At 38.6% G+C, this 17,562-nt stretch overlaps 1 protein-coding gene and 1 non-coding gene across 2 annotated transcripts in view; both read right to left on the minus strand.

The window, feature by feature from the left end:
- Positions 1 to 16,160, minus strand: part of p3h2 (prolyl 3-hydroxylase 2) — a 56,525-nt gene extending 40,365 nt beyond the window's left edge. The window contains exon 1 of the mRNA XM_058072752.2: positions 15,620 to 16,160. Coding sequence (XP_057928735.2) covers positions 15,620 to 16,027 — 408 coding nt within the window. The 5' untranslated portion in view covers positions 16,028 to 16,160. The remainder of the gene's footprint in view (positions 1 to 15,619) is intronic.
- A 661-nt stretch (positions 16,161 to 16,821) lies between these two features.
- Positions 16,822 to 16,895, minus strand: trnan-guu (transfer RNA asparagine (anticodon GUU)). The gene has a single exon. It is a non-coding gene; the product is annotated as a tRNA-Asn (tRNA).
- Between the last annotated feature and the right edge of the window lie 667 nt (positions 16,896 to 17,562).

The following is a 17,562-nucleotide window of genomic DNA, read 5'->3' on the forward strand; positions in this document are numbered from 1 at the left end:
TAAGATCCACTTGAGTGCACAAGTCCAACCACTGTCCAACCACTAAGAGGACTTCTGGCACGGCTCAGTGCAAAAGAACTGATTTACTGCAAGAACATTTCATCAGTCAAATACTTCACACAGATCTCAGTTCACAGTCATTTTCCCTCCTGCTGCTTCTTTGCTTGGAAAACCACCCGCCGTGGGGCCGTGTCAGGGGTCCACGTCTCACAGGGCTTCATGTGGACTTTTACCCAAACTCACTGAAACTCCTTGGATGTCAACTTGTTTGGAGTGACAGGCAGTGACGCCTACTATTTAGTGCAGCTGCCGGGTGACCACCTGTCTTAAACTACACACTCTCACATATTTGTCTGCAGCGTTTTTCTGTCCTTGTTAGACCCAGTTTGTGCTATTGCTAAGGATTTTTTTGTCTTTCATGATTACAGTCACCCCTGGTTTAATTAGTTGGTTACAGACCTGCCAGCGATAAATTAATTTCCACGATATGGGATTCCAAGTCAATACATGGAATATTTTTGTAGTTGGAGCACAAAAAAATCTGTTTATGACTTTGTAAATACGAGGGATTTATGTTGCCCATTTTGATACCAATCATCCATGAGTGAAATCGATTCCGACACCGATCATATGGAATAATTCTTCCTTGTTTCTTCTTGCACAGTTGTGCAGCGTTTTTCTGTCCTTGTTAGACCCAGTTTGTGCTGCTCTCTGAAGGGAGTAGTTAACAGCATTGTAAGAGATTTTAGTTTTAGTTTACATTAAGATTTTAGTTGATTTTAGTTTTCAAGCAACCATTCACACTCACATTCATACCTACGGACAATTTGGAGTGGCTAATTAACCTAGCATGTTTTTGGAATGTGGGAGGAAACCGGAGCACCCGGAGAAAACCCACGCATGCACGGGGAGAACATGCAAACTCCACACAGAGATGGCCGAGGGTGGAATTGAACTCGGGTCTCCTAGCTGCGAAGCCTGTGTGCTAACCACTCCCTCACTGTGCAGCCTGCTTGCAGATTTAATTAAATGTTTAATTTTTTTGCAGCGCTCGAAAAGTACATATAATTTTATAATGCCATTGTTTTTTCATTTTAATGTCATTGTTATAAGTTATCAATTTCAGAGCTATTGGATCTGCATTGAAACAAAAATCAATCAACTGATGTAATTTTTAAAACATAATGAAACAAAAATGTCATTATATGTACTTTTCGAAAATAAAAACATAATTTATTTGCCTTTTATTTATTTTTGCCTGACCCTGTACTTGCACCGTGTTGTTGTTAAAATGCGAGTGTCATGTTAGCGCCTTAGCACTATGGTAGCATTGCTAACCTTTGCATGCTCCCCCATTAGAGACGATGGCGACTCCGACCAACCAACCATCGGGGGCCTTGAAAGGGGGGTGCACTCCCGTTGCTGCTGTCACATTACACAGACGTAGCATCCTTGACACACAGCATGCTAACAGGAAGTCATGTCTCATGCTTCATATTGATAGTTTTTAGTGTGATTGATTTGTACTCGTGTGGGCGTGACGAGAGTAAACGTGACGAGAGTATAGCATTTGTGTGTGAGTGTAAGGGTCATGGTGGGGTGCCAAGAGGGTCACCCTTCCGTAAGACGTCTCTGCACCCGACATGCCTTGCATACTCCAAACGTTCCTCCTGCTATGCAACAAAATACTTTTCCATATACTACATATGGTATGTTATCTACCGTGAGTACTGGTTCAGGAACAAAAGGCTTAGATGTTCGATCCCGTATGAACTTTTATGAGACATGCTGCTGTAAAACTTCCCAATCATGCCATCGCCTGAGGTGTTTTATGTACTATAAAAGCTAAATCCTCCCTTCCTGTCATACCTGGCGGTATGTAATATGCTCCACATGTCCAATAATACTAATACCTTTGGTGTACTTCCTCTCTGCTGACTGCTATTCCTCACTGCAAGGGCAAGGATCCCATGTTTCTATTGTTGGAGGCACTGAAGCATTTCTAATTAAGATTAAGATAAGCCTTTATTCGTCCCTCAGTGGGGAAGTTGGACTTTCTAATGTGGGCAAACGCTGACAGAATCCAATTGGCTGTCCGCTAGCTTTGTACTGCACGCCTTCTTGAGGCTCCGTGATTGGACAGTTTGGATAAACACAGCTCTTATAAACCACAAACATTGGGATTCCTTCCCGGTGTACGCACAAGTGGACGGAGAGACTTGGAGAGACTCTTCCCAATCCTTGCTTCGCTGTTGGTGGGAACATCTTTCCCATTCTAGATCCTCCTGTAGTCCATCTGGAATGGCCACCCAGAGAGTCTGCATACGCTACATTGTTAGCTTTACACAAACACTCCACTGAAGTACGTCCTGTATGGCTTTTAGGGTAGTAGGAGTTTAGAAAACCTTCTTTGGAGTTTTGCCCAACATTCCTTATGTGATCCATGAACGCACCTCTTATTCATTTCTGTCCGTTCTATATACATATCACTATATGATGACTATATGCTCATATCACCGAGTACTTTGCTACGGGACAAAAATAAAAATTTAATAAAAAAAAAAATTAAAACTATATTAGGAAAGCAGGAAGTGAACAAATGTAACAGTTAGTGATTGTAAAAGTACCAGATGGAGGGGTAGGATTTAATAAGCTTTGCTTCTTCCTACTCCTTTTGGACATGTGGAACTGTGAAAATAAAAATAAAAATAAAAATAAAAATAAAAATAAAAATAAAAATAAAAATAAAAATAAAAATAAAAATAAAAATAAAAATAAAAATAAAAATAAAAAACTTAAATTACATTGGAAAGCAGGAAGTGAACAAATGTAACAGTTAGTGATTGTAAAAGTACCAGATGGAGGGGTAGGATTTAATAAGCTTTGCTTCTTCCTACTCCTTTTGGACATGTGGAACTGTGAAAATAAAAATAAAAATAAAAATAAAAATAAAAATAAAAATAAAAATAAAAATAAAAATAAAAATAAAAATAAAAATAAAAATAAAAATAAAAATAAAAATAAAAATAAAAATAAAAATAAAAATAAAAATAAAAATAAAAATAAAAAACTTAAATTACATTGGAAAGCAGGAAGTGAACAAATGTAACAGTTAGTGATTGTAAAAGTACCAGATGGAGGGGTAGGATTTAATAAGCTTTGCTTCTTCCTACTCCTTTTGGACATGTGGAACTGTGAAAATAAAAATAAAAATAAAAATAAAAATAAAAATAAAAATAAAAATAAAAATAAAAATAAAAATAAAAATAAAAATAAAAATAAAAATAAAAATAAAAATAAAAATAAAAATAAAAGTAAAAATAAAAATAAAAATAAAAATAAAAATAAAAATAAAAATCTTAAATTACATTGGAAAGCAGGAAGTGAACAAATGTAACAGTTAGTGATTGTAAAAGTACCAGATGGAGGGGTAGGATTTAATAAGCTTTGCTTCTTCCTACTCCTCTTGGACATGTGGAACTGTAAAAATAAAAATAAAAATAAAAATAAAAATAAAAATAAAAATAAAAATAAAAATAAAAATAAAAATAAAAATAAAAATAAAAATAAAAATAAAAATAAAAATAAAAATAAAAATAAAAATAAAAATCTTAAATTACATTGGAAAGCAGGAAGTGAACAAATGTAACAGTTAGTGATTGTAAAAGTACCAGATGGAGGGGTAGGATTTAATAAGCTTTGCTTCTTCCTACTCCTCTTGGACATGTGGAACTGTAAAAATAAAAATAAAAATAAAAATAAAAATAAAAATAAAAATAAAAATAAAAATAAAAATAAAAATAAAAATAAAAATAAAAATAAAAATAAAAATAAAAATAAAAATAAAAATCCTTAAACTATATTAGGAAAGCATTGTCCCCACGTGGTAGGGGACAATTTAGACAAACACGGCTCGTTGTGCAAATGATCCCAGATGGTTTGACTAAACAAAGCAGACGCTAATTTGGATGCTAAAGAAGCAAGGGAACGCAAAAATGAGCAACATTTTAGCAAAAGTAACCAAAAAATACACTAACCGGAGCGGACTTTAACCGAGGTATGACTTAGTATAAAAAAATCTTGGCATCTTGGCTTAATTACACATTTTCTGTCCAAGTATATTGGCTTTGTTATTATTGTTGTCCAGCAAAAGCGTTAATTATTATAATTAAAATGGGCTGGAGAATGACTACACAATCACACATGGTTCATTATGGCAGAGTTGCAAGCACAAAACCGCTACTCCCAGCTGATTCCGTTTGGAATAATGTTCCTGTGTCTCCCAAGACTGGTCGTGACCGTTAAAGACCGCTAAAGAGTCTCGTGCCTTCCCACCAGCCGCCCTGACAGATGGCGATATCCATCAGCCTTCATGACATAACGCCACCTGGCAATGGTTTCTGCGGCGGCCATGCTGGGTCGCAGGCAATAAAAGCAGCCCGCATTGGACTATACGTTCCAAAATACCATTCCGGAACAACTTGGGAAATAAAAACACGCTGAGGCCTCCTGTTGAGGTCAGATCAACTTAGAGAAGCAGGAAATCATACGTGTGGGACGACACGTGATCACATATTTCCTGTTGTTGGGACTCACCTGGGACTGTTTTACTAAACAATGGCATTGTATACAGCACACGGCTGCACGGTGGTCGAGTGGTGAGCACGCTGACCTCACAGCTAGGAGACCAGAGATCAATTCCACTTTCGGTTATTTCTGTGTGGAGTTTGCATGTTCTTCCCGTGCAAGTGTGGCTTTTCTCCGGGTTTCCTCCCACATTCCAAAAACATGCTAGTTTGCTAACATGCTAAACATGCTAATTAGCCACTCCAAATTGTCCATAGGTACGAATGTGAGTGTGAATGGTTGTTTGTCTATATGTGCCCTGTGATTGGCTGGCCACCAGTCCAGGGTGGACCCCGCCTCTCGCCCCAAGACAGCTGGGATAGGCTCCAGCACCCCCGCAACAGTATCACTCGGATACTGTGAACATCCAGCAGCAACACAACATTTTGGCATGACTACTATTTTGATGAAAAATATACTGAACCAGGGCTGCACAGTGCATGAGTGGTTAACGTGTAGGCCTCACAGCTAGGAGACCCGAGTTCAATTCCATCCTTGGCCATCTCTGTGTGGAGTTTGCATGTTCTCCCCGTGCATGCGTGGGTTTTCTCCGGGTACTCCGGTTTCCTCCCACATTCCGAAAACATGCTAGTTTGCTAACATGCTAAACATGCTAATTAGCGACTCCAAATTGTCCATAGGTATGAATGTGAGTGTAATGAGGCTCAGCGGTAGAAAATGAATGAATGAATATAACGCTTCTCAAGGCTCCCAAAGTGCTTCATAATGAAGTGAGCCCATGATTTATCCACTCCTCCATCACGCAATGGTGGTGGTATTCTTATTGTACAAGTGTATCCACAGCTGGTAGCGTGTTAGCATGTTAGCATATTGATACAGCAGTGTGGGCGCCCTGCCAGTATCCTACCCAGTGGAGGAAGCGAGGCCATGCTCTTAAATGTTGAGTCCCGCTTGTAGAAAAACTGCACCAGGAGTACTTTGTGTCACGGTCCAGGGACTTGACAGCCAAAAAAAACCACACGACGGTTGCTCAGTCGTTTCCAAGAATCCAAAGCATTGAGACTTTGGCAGGTCTGAGACCTCAACGCTCCACTTAAAGTCCAAACCTGCCAGCTGCCACTTCAAGTCATTTATAGTAGAGCCTTCAAATACTTCTAAAACATGGATTCTACTTCTTTGTAATACTGTAAGGAAGTAGTAGTAGCAGCATATTGGAATAGCGGACACTCTTAATGCTTCTGTATTGGCAAAACCGTACCGGGTCCTCATCGAAGAGCACCGGAGACCATGTGGTCCTGCTTGCTCATTGGCTGAGCACTTCCCTGGTTTGTGTGTACTGGGGGATTGGGTATTGCAATACCTCCTTCACGACTCGGATTATCCGAAATCCGGGTCATTAAAACTCAGGAAAGTCAAGGGTCCTGAAACTCTTCCCATCCCAAACCACCAGGATTTGCTGGTTTTCTCATAGTTAATAATTCCCTTGGTATTCCTACGGAAAACCTCATGCTTTCATACAACTGTCTCTTTAAGAAGGAAAAAAACGATTGGTCGATCCCTAGTCTGCGGTAAAGCGGTCCTGTACCGGGCCGTCCTGGTCTCTTCACCAAGAGACACAAGTCAATGCTCTCAATTGGGACTCGACTTCCCATACGGACCCCTGACCAGGATGGGCGTTGGGTCGTGACTAAGGATCCACCCATATGGTTTTTTTCAAACCGATGCCGATACCGATTTTGCTTGGGTCGATATTTGTGACCGATACTGCCCGGCGGATGCCAGTCTGTAAATCATGCGACGGCAAATCCATGCGTGTATCGGCCGATACCGATTCAAGTAAGAAACCCAAATATCGTCCTGATATATCGGCCAATTCTTAGTCGTGACGGGAAGAACGAGATAGCGGATACAAGCAGCTGGAATGAGTTTCCTCCGTCGGGCGAATGGACTTGGCTCGGGCATTTAGTCCGAATCCATCCTGGACCCCTCCCTGGTGGGGTGTTCTGGGCATAACCGTGAGAAGGAGACCCCTCCTCGGAGATTCACCCAGCCCGGGAATTCTGGACATCCCGACTGTTGGGGATTGCAAACCCGTTTTCTGAATTGAAGCGTTTTGTCGGAATTCCTTGGATCCACCTAACCTTTCCCTGGCAATTCCAGCCGTTCCATTCTTCTAGCTAGCAGTTCTCACACGCGTCAGCTAACGTTCTCACGTTCATGTTTTAGAAGTGATTTTCCATACTTCAGTCTTCTCCGACTGACATCATGGCCTTCCTTAAAAGTGGTTCTTGGTTTTTTCTTGGACTGCAGACTTCCTCGTCACTCGACTTTTCCATCCACTCCAGGAGTCAAGTGTTAACAGGAATGATTTTAAAACAGTCCAAGACCCGAGTCATTCCAGAGCTGCTGACTCAGGAAGGGAAGGATAACTCAACGTCATCATGGAGGCAGGCTCTTCAAGACGATTTAGATAAGTTCGCTGCTAGAATCAATCAATCAATCAATCAATCAATCAAAAAAAACGGCCATTCCGTGGAAGAAATCTTTTCTCGCCGACTGAGTCACGGCTTAGATAACAGGAAGTCTCCAGGAAATCCCCAACAATCTGGCGAGGACAAAAACCCCCACCAGAACTATCAAAACAAAGCCAGACCAACAAACGGGAAATCGAACCAGGTGGTCGGTAGTGACCCGGACTTCATTGTGGAACATTTGGTACCAACGCTTTGGGCCTCCCTTCCGAGTCGCGGGTTCGGCGATGTGACGCAACATCCCATGTCGTGGATCCGTGACCTCGTTAGCTGCTTTGGCTGATACCGCACACGCAATATTCACAGGGAGACTCTTTTGTTTGGGTTTTGATGGGGGGGGCGGTTGGGGGGCGGTTGGGGGGCGGCTGGGGGGTTAGCCCCCTGGAGATGCACAGGATATGAATGATTAGCCACGTATACATGGACCCAAATATTACAATTACGCAAAGAAATGGAAGGAATCTAACCTTTGTATACGTACACATCATTCCCAAAGAAAAGTACCAATCCCAATGAACGTATGACACACAAAAAATAAAATAAATAAACTTTAAATTATTATCATTTTTATTTCTAAATTATGTAATTTATTTGTGCAATTTACTGTTTACGCTCTACATTGTTGTTCATATTTGATGTCATCTATTTATTCACCACATATTATTATTATTATTATTATTATTATTATTATTATTATTATTATTATTATTATAGTAATTTAAAGTTTATTTTATTTTTATTTTTTTATTGATTTTTTTAATAAAAAATAGTAGTAGTAGTAGTAGTAGTAGTAGTAGTAATCATCAGAGTAATATTAATTTTACTTGTAAAAGTGTCATACTATCAGCTATATGTTATCATTTCACTCAAACTACCAAATTTAATTTTACAGTTTTTTTTAATTAATGAATTTATATTTTTTTTACTGAATAAGACATCATGTTAAAAGTTGAAATACTCGGACAGTAACTGGGGGGCCGGATTCAGATGTTGTGTCTCGAACACAGCAACGCCTTAATGGCAGGGATTCAAACATGTGCCAGATCATAATAACAACAGCAGTCCAGGACCAAAGTCCTAAAACCACTTGAAGTACCAAGCGTGCCTTCTAATTTGGAGAAAGTGACAGCGTCTCGTCGGCCATCTTGCATTCCACATGTCTGACACGGCCGAAGCGGAGCCAGAAATCCACCGTCAGCCATCAGACACGCTTGGATTCTTAAGCGGGAGAAAGCGTCACCCTCACGCCGGGGGATCCAATAGCAGACCAGAACAAATGTGTTCCCGAATGAAGAGGAGTCTACTGCCGCCATTACTCAATGTCAGACACCGCAAGGTCGTTGCACTCGAACGCAGCACGAGACTTGGGACACATGATCCCACTTTTACGTTTTTCTAACTATTTTCATGGAGCAGCGGTCCTCATGTGTCGGTTCATGGACTTTTTTTCAGGACTCAGGATATTTTGACTTCATTTTTTAAGAATATTATGCTACTAAAATGTTTTTTATACTCATAGAATTATGAGTTTCTCATAAAATTGCACCCTTTTTTCCCTTGAGAATGCTTTTTTTTCTATTTTTATTTATAAACTACCTCACTATCATTTTGTGTTGGGGAGCATTTTTTTAAATGTTATTTTTCCTCATATTATTATAAGTTTATTCTTATAAAATCGGGACTTTTCCGACTTTTTATTCTTGATATTATGACTTTATTCACTTTATTTACTTTATATATTTTTTTTTAATTCTGCTGCCTTTTGTTTCTACGTTATTGCCATAATATTTTTGACTTTTTTATTTTTTTATTTTATTTTTAACTTTTTCTCCAACCTGGTTTTTCAAAAATTGCAACTTTCATTGTCGTTTTGTTGCTTCTCATTTTGACTTCATTTTTAAAAAAATATTATGCTACTAAAATGGCATTATTTTTTATACTTTAATTATGAGTTTCTCATAAAATTGCACCCTATTTTCCCTTGGGAATGCTTTTTTTCTATTTTTATTTATAAACTACCTCACTATGATTTTGTGTTGGGGAGCATTTTTTAACGTTCTTTTTTACAACTTATTTATGTTTTTTTCAACCTAATTATGCATTTTTGGCCTTGTGCGACTTATATTTCGGAATGACTTCTAGTCCAGAAAATACGGCATTTCAGTATATTTTTCATCAAAATAATAATCATGCCAAAATGTTGAGTTGCTGCTGGATGTTCACAGTATCGGAGTGACACTGAAAGCTTTAAGACGGCCATTACCAACTTTTTTGAGCCGAAGATCCCTGATCTTGGCCATCAACCTGTGTACCCCCCACATACGTATACCCCCCCACACTTTAAAAAAAAAAAACTGAACTCATTAAAACGAGCGCCTCGGCTCTACAAAGAATCTTTTAGTTGAACTTGGACTGGAATTCCTGACCTTGCCCTACAAACGCTCATGAGATCATCCCAGCGTTGGAATGACACTAAGCCTGCGTCCCATTACGGAACCTCCTGGCTCCGCGCCTCACGCCGCACACGTGCAGTCTGAGCCCAGGCCTCCGATTGGCTGACGTGAACGTCTTAACCAGAGTCCGCACCCGAGTCTTACAGCAGAAGCAACATGAAAGGACGCGTGACACCCAGAACCAGCAGGCACTCGGCACCACGTTGTTCTTGGCTGCCATGCGTCGACACGGGACAGCGTTGGGAAAATATACTAAAAGGCTCCCAACACAAAATAATAGTGAGCTACTTTATAAATAAAAGTAGAAAAAAAGTCAAAATATTATGCAAACAAAGTCATAATTATTAGAATAAAATTAATATGAAGAGAACTGAAATAACTGGAAAATAAACAAATTAAAAAAATCAAAATTGAAAAAAACAGCTGGAATTTTACAAGAATGAAGTCAAAATAAAAATGAAAAAAAGTATTCTCAAGAGAAAAAATGGGCACAATTTTATGACAATAAACTCATCATTCTATGAGGAAAAATAATGTCATTTTAGTAGCATAATATTTTTTAAAAATGAAGTCAAAATGAAAACCAACAAAACGACGACCAGAAAAAGTTACGAGGTTAGGAGAATAAAGTCAAAATATTCTGGAAACAAAGTTATAATTATGAGAAGAAAATTTATATGAAGAGAGCTGAAATAGCTGGAAAATAAACAAATAAAAAAAACAATAGAAACTGAAAAAAACAGCTGGAATTTTACAAGAATGAAGTCAAAATAAAAAGAAAAAAAAGTATTCCCCATGGAAAAAAGGTGCAATTTTATGAGAATAAACTCATAATTCTATGTGTATAAAAATAATGTCATTTTAGTAGCGTAATATTTTTAAAAAATGAAGTAAAAAAAATTTTAAAATAAAAAAAAAGTCAAAAATATTATGGCAATAACGTAGAAACAAAAGGCAGCAGAATTAAAAAAAATATATAAAGTAAATAAAGTGAATAAAGTCATAATATCAAGAATAAAAAGTCGGAAAGGTCCCGATTTTATAAGAATAATCTTATAATAATATGAGGAAAAATAATGTTAAAAAAGGCTCCCCAACACAAAATGATCATTTATAAATAAAGGTCATTTATAAATAAAATTAGAAAAAAAAGCATTCTCACGGGAAAAAAGGGTGCAACTTTATGAGAATAAACTCATAATTCTGAGTATAAAAAACATTTTAGTAGCATAATATTCTTAAAAAATGAAGCCAAAATGAGAAGCAACAAAACGACGACCAAAGTTGCAATTTTTGGAAGAAAAAGTTAAAAATAAAATTAAAAAATAAAAAAGTTAAAAATATTATGGCAATAAAGTAGAAACAAAAGAATATTAGCCTTTTTTTTTAAAGCAGATGACGAGCTAACGTACTTGGCCACGTACTTGTACTTGTACACGTACTTTTGTGTCTCTGCTGCCTGGCACCCAGCCCACAAGGTCGGCCCCCCTTGGGAGGCTCCTCGTTAATAAGTAGGTGTAGTCCTTCACTAATTAGTAGCAGACGCTTCCTCTGCACTATCACCACCAAAAGTCCTAATAATACACTTTTTACTTTGCTTTATACATGGAGATACTCGTAATAAAGTAGTACACTTCCATGTGTACTTTTATGAAGATGCTTTACAAGTACTCGGGGTTTCCAGTAAAGAAGCATGAAAGCAAATATGTTGAATCTTGTCTGCTATAAAACTCCCACATGGAAAAGTGGATCTCCCGACGAGGTGGACTCAACCTGCTCCACATTTCAATATTCCCTTATTCCCTTATTCCCTTATTCCCTTATTCCCTTTCAAGATGAGACGCCGCTTTTCCCGTCATGTTTTCCAGCCATGTTTGCAAAGTGCAGCCAGGGAGCCGTTTTCACACCGCAACGCGTTCTAAACATACGTAATATTTAGCAAGAAAGATCAATCAATAATAACAATAACAGCAGAAATGGAAACATCTGCAGTATTTTGTTGAGGATAAAACCAAAATATGAAGGGAAAACTACAAGAAAAACACATTTTAGGAAGATAACATAATAATAAAAAAATACATATATCAGGAAAAATGACTGAATATTGAAAGAATGAATACTAAAAGAAAAAAGACTTGAAAAAAATATATAAATATAATAATAAATATGTATATAAAATTAAAATATTGTGAGAAATAACAAAACATGGAATAAAGTTGTCATTTTAGGAAAATTTGCCTGTGGAAAAGCTTATAATGTCAGTAGAATAAAGTCAAAATATTATTATGGAAACAAAGTCATCATTATAAGAACAAAATGAATATGAAGAGAGCTGAAATAGCTGGAAAATAAACACATAAAAATAGAAATTCAAATGACATCATTTTAGTAGCATAAAGATGAAATATAAAAAAAAAGAGTTGAAAAAAAAATGTAATAGACGGATGTGTGGCCAGACGGGCGATACGTGGCCTTGACGTGTCGGGCCTGAGGTTGGACACGAGCATCAGACACGAGCATCAGACACGAGCATCAGACACGAGCATCAGACACCAGCATCAGACACGAGCATCAGACACGAGCATCAGACACCAGCATCAGACACCAGCATCAGACACCAGCATCAGACACCAGCATCAGACACCAGCATCAGACACCAGCGGCAGAAACGGAGTATAAAAAGCAACAAATAAAATTGTTATTTTTGGAAAAAGCTCATGATTATGGCAAGTACATTTACATAGAAAAAAACAGCAGCAGAAATGAAAAAAAAACTGCTGAAATTTTACAAGAATAAATTCATGTTTTTAAGTTTTTAAGTCATGATATTAAGAAAAAACACACAAAATAAAGTTATATGATATTATGATACAAGAATAAGGTCAAAATACTGGCAATATCATCATAATTACGGGGAGTAAATTTACAACATTAAAGCTGAAATTGTTGGAATCTTTTTTTTTTTAAAGCTGTAATTTTATAAGAATAAAGTCAAAATATTAGGAGAAAAAAGTTGAAATGATTTCTAATGAAAAAAGTCAGGCTCACTTTTCCGGGAATAAACTCATAATATTATCAAGTAGAATAGAATTAAAATATTTTTAAAAATACAACATTTTTTAAAAAATTGCGATATTAAGAAAAAACACATGAAATAAAGTTGTTAATTTTTATATTAACAACTAAAAAGTTATATGATATTATGATACAAGAATAAGGTCAAAATACTGGCAATAACATCATAATTATGGGAAGTACATTTACAACATTAAAGCAGAAATTATTGGGGAAAAAAAGCAGAATTTTTTTTAAGCTGTAATTTTACAAAAATAAAGTCAAAATATTAGGAGAAAAAAGTTGTAGTCTAATGAAAAAAATAAGGCTCACTTTTCCGGGAATAAACTCATAATATTATCAAGTAGCATAGAATTAAAATATTTTTTAAAATACAACTTTTTTTTTAAAGTCACAATATGAAGAAAAAACACACAAAATAAAGTTGTTGATTTTTGGAAAAAGTGACACGATATTATGTAGAAGTAATCGTAACGATGACATCCTTTTAACTCAGTGATCCGTTCCTGTCTGGATTCAACTATTTACTAAGCACACTTGCTTTAGTTAGAGTCCGTTTTGGTTTGAGTCGGACCTTTTACAATGGATGAATGATGTTAACCAAGGCGCTACGGTACCGTGGGAGTCAGTGGCTCAGGAAACGGACAGGAAACGGTGAAGTTGGTGGATCAATCCCTACTTCTTCCATCTGTTGTGTCCTTGGGCAAGAACCTGGGGGTCAGTGGACCCCAGGGCAGCAACTAGCGCCTCGACACTGCTATCACTTTTACACAGCACCGATGTAAACACAACCCAAGCTCAGAAACAAAAGCCCTTAAACATCCCAAGAAAGCCAACAGGAGGTTCTCGTCTTATCTTGCGGCCTCTGGAATAATAAGATGGAATAGATTCCAGGATGGACCTTCCATCACCAGACAGCCTTTGCAAAGACTCATTGAACTTCCCTGACGACGTTCCCAGAAGCAGTTGAAAGATAGCAAAGAGGCAAAACATCCAAGTCGCTTTCACATCAACCCCCGTTGATAAAAATAAAAAAATATATATTTCTACTATAGGCTCATAAAATTATGTTAATTTTCCTCATAATATTACAATGTTTTTCATGTAAAATTACAACTTTTTCTGATTAAATTACAACATTCCTTCTCTTGTTTTTTTTTTTACTTTTTCCAAAATTATTATAATTTTTATTAAATTTTTATTAAAATAATATTATTTTCCTAAATATTTTAAATCAAAATTTAAATTACAGATTTTTTTTTTCTTTTTTTGGATGTGGTCTTTCTTTTTTGAATTTTTTTTCTCCAAATGTTCCAAGTCTTTGATATTATTTAAACTTCACAAAATGTTTTTATTTTATTCATTTGAAATTATAGTTCATTTTTCAAATTTTGATTTCTTTTTGCAGATTTTTTGGTTGTGCTGCGGGCCAATAAAAAAAAAACCACAAATGTCCCCGGGCCGCACTTTGGACAACCTTGACCTACTCAAACATTTGCACAAGATTCCATGCTATGGTCCAAGTTGACATGTGGGGGGGGGGGGATTTGGAAGTAAACACATCCATCAAAGCGTTCGATTTCCATCCGTGTCTCGCCAAACGTTGAGCAGGAAGTAGAAAAACTACGGAAAAGCAGGATACTTCCTTTTGAAAGGAGCGTCCACAGTCCTCCAGGTCCCTGCTGGGTTGCCGTTAAGTCAAGAAATGGAGGAATCACATGATGACTGCCCCCCCCCCCCCCGTCCCCCCGTCCCCCCCGTCTATGCTATGCTGATTACCAGCATGACAACATGGACGGGATTTTCCTCCAACATTCCAGACGTGTGTTTGGGTGTATTCCTGCTGGAAGCCACGCCAGCAAACAGAAGGAGGTGATCAAATAAACGTAGTCACACGAACGCATCCATCCGTCAATATTGACAATTTGGAAACGTTTACATGTTCCAAGGTTGTGGGGATAAATCTCATCTCATATCTACGGCAGTCACGTTTGTTGCAAATGTTGATCCGAAATTGAAGGAAAACATCAACATCAAGCCAACAAGACGGTTTAGAGTGGGAGGTTCGAGTCGTGTCTTAAAAATAAACGTTTTTATGGTTAGAATATTTACTTTCACCTGCGTTACTTGACTTTTTAATAAGTTATGGAAAAGCAGGAGAGGTTTGATGTCCGGAAGCAAACACACGCTGTGTTGTGTTTTTCCCGCCCACTGAATGAAGACGTTTGTATTCCACCAACAGCCAAGACGGTTAGCTAGCTTTAAGGGCCCGGCGACGACTGATAAGATCAGGAGCTGCAGCCCAAAGACCCTTTTGATCATTCCAAGACCGCTGCCAATCATCTGGAAACCTCATATTGTATACAAATATACAACATAAGGTGGACACAAATATTTCAATATTCAACAAATTCTCAATCAGAAATCACTCCACACTCTTTATTGCTCTCTGGTTCTACCATATCTTACTTATTGTGTGGAAATATGGGATAATAACTATAAAAGCAATCTTCACTGGCTAAATGGACTGCAAAAAAGGCCAGTATGGATAATTCATAATGCCGCCTACAGAGAACATACTACCAGCAACCTTCAGTTTGGGAGACCCCCACGCGTCTGTGAATGTGCTGAGCTCCTGTTTCAAAACCAGTTTTATCTGCGCGTTGGATTCTTCCCAAAGAACATCCCCCAGTGCTCAGGAAATGCGAAGAACGCACAACAAATAAGCTAAATCGCTAACGACAAGTAAAGGTAAAAAAAATAAAAAATCCTAGAAGCTGTAATTTTACAAATACAATTTTTTTTTTTATAAAAAAGTATTTTTTTAATGATATGAGATGGAATCATAAAGGTCAGGTTTCCTAATCTTGAAGAAGCAGCAGGGACCCAAACTCAACCTTCCATAACAATAGAGTCCATTCAAGGACTGATTTACACCCCCCCCCCCCCCCACGTGGACCCCCCCAGTCCTACCTTGAGATAAGCCATCTGGAGATAGTTGTAGGGGATCCTCCTGTGGAAGTCCTGCACCACCTCCTCGCCGACCTTGTGCATGGACTGCACGCCCACGACCTTCTCCACGCAGGCGTCCATGCACGCGGCTCTCCGGAGCACCGCGTCGAAGAAGCCCAGCTCGGTGAATCTGTCCCGGAACTGATGCTGGTCCTGACACCTCAACCGGCAGCGGACTTTGGAGCGCCGGACTTCGGCGTGGCTGCTGAGCGCCGCTTCCATGAGGCGGACGGTGTCGGCGTAGTCGCCCAGATAGAACGCCCGAACCGCGGCGTCGTAGAGCAGGTCCGAGGGCTCCGGGTGGGATGAAGACGGCGGGATGGCGGCGAGCAGGACGGCGGACAAGACGAGGCCGAAGTTGGCGTCCATGCCGAGTGAGAGTGGCGGCTGTCAGTCAGCGAGACGAGGCGGTCGACGTCGGCTCCTCTTCCATTGAGAAAAGCTCCGCGGGTCTCACGTAGAGATGGATCGGGAGGGACACGTTTTGTTCGAGTCCCCCGGTTTGGCTCCGGTGGCTCCTCCCCTTCCAGCTCACTTTCCCTCCACTGGGGGTCCTTCGGAGAATCTTTTACTAAGACAGGCAGCTCTTGGCTTGAAATGTATTATTCATATTCAAGCATACAAAGTGACTTCCACAACTTTGTTTAAATTGTCAACACAACAATCTATCACACAATTCAACAAGCAATGACCTAGCTTACCTTATTGTTACCAACATGCAAATTAATGCAATGGAGCGCAAAGTCCTCCATGATGGTAAGCAAGAGCTTCTTCTACTTACAATATGCCTTTTGGGTCTATTTCTTCACTTTTGTTGGCTTTTTGTTATTGTTGCTGTTATGTCTCCATCTGGTGGTAGTTGTTAGCTATTGCTATTGCTAACGACAGCTCTCGAGCTGTCCCACATTTTCATTTCAAAAGAGACCAGATTATTTTTTTCCTCAAAATTCTACACAAAACATCCCCCAATAATTACCTGACAGAAATAAAAAAAATCTAAATGCATAAAAAGGCAAAAAAAATGAAATACTTAGTGGAAGCTTTGTTAGCATTCGCTTAAGGTTGCGTTTACCTTCATCCGGAAGGCGACTGTCCCAAAAATAAGATAGAGCAAAGTATTACCAACATGTTGTCAGTCATGTCAAGATTTTACTAAAGTTAATCGTCCCTGGGTGGGCTCGAACCACCAACCTTTCGGTTAACAGCCGAACGCGCTAACCGATTGCGCCACAGAGACTTAGGCTCGCCAGGGGTTTATTAAATATACGAAGGTCTTACTTACGTTTAGTGGTAGGTGGCTATTCAAGACCGCAATCGTTCCAATTTCACTTCCGTTGATAAATTAAATTTGATAAATTCATAGTTCTCACAATTTTAAGTGTTAAAAATGAATTATAGTCATACAGCGACTTTTATTCGTCAATTCGCTTGCTTTGTTGACCAATTCTGAAGCGTTTCTGACAGACGTTTGTCTTTTGCGTCTATTTGACTTAAGCACCACCCCCCAAAAAAGATCTAAATCCAGTTTTTACGTGCTTGTTTTGCATCACTGTCATATTGCCCAGCTGAAAATGAAGTACGGTGACCTCGATGGGTCACAAAGGCTCAAAACAGTGCCTCTACTGCTCATTGCCACTAGGTGGCACTGTACGCTTTCTGAGATCGCTATGGCGTGCTTTAATCTCAACTCGTCCTCAATTAAAAGTCTTTTGGGGGCTTTTTGGCTTGAAAACATTCGGACGGACATTTCTGACTGCACATTTGTAGAGATATAAAGCGATACTGTAAATACAGGAAGACTTTTTCAACTCCGTAACGGTTATTCGGCTGGTCTAATGCTAACATTCGGTGCTAGCTAGTGTTGCAGGAAACACATCTCTTTGAGTACTGATACTTGAAAGGGA

Source organism: Doryrhamphus excisus, linkage group LG4 (assembly GCF_037039965.1).
Source record: "Doryrhamphus excisus strain RoL-2023G ecotype Guam linkage group LG4, RoL_Dexc_Guam_v1.1, whole genome shotgun sequence".
In the NCBI taxonomy this organism is placed as follows: Eukaryota; Metazoa; Chordata; class Actinopteri; order Syngnathiformes; family Syngnathidae; genus Doryrhamphus; species Doryrhamphus excisus.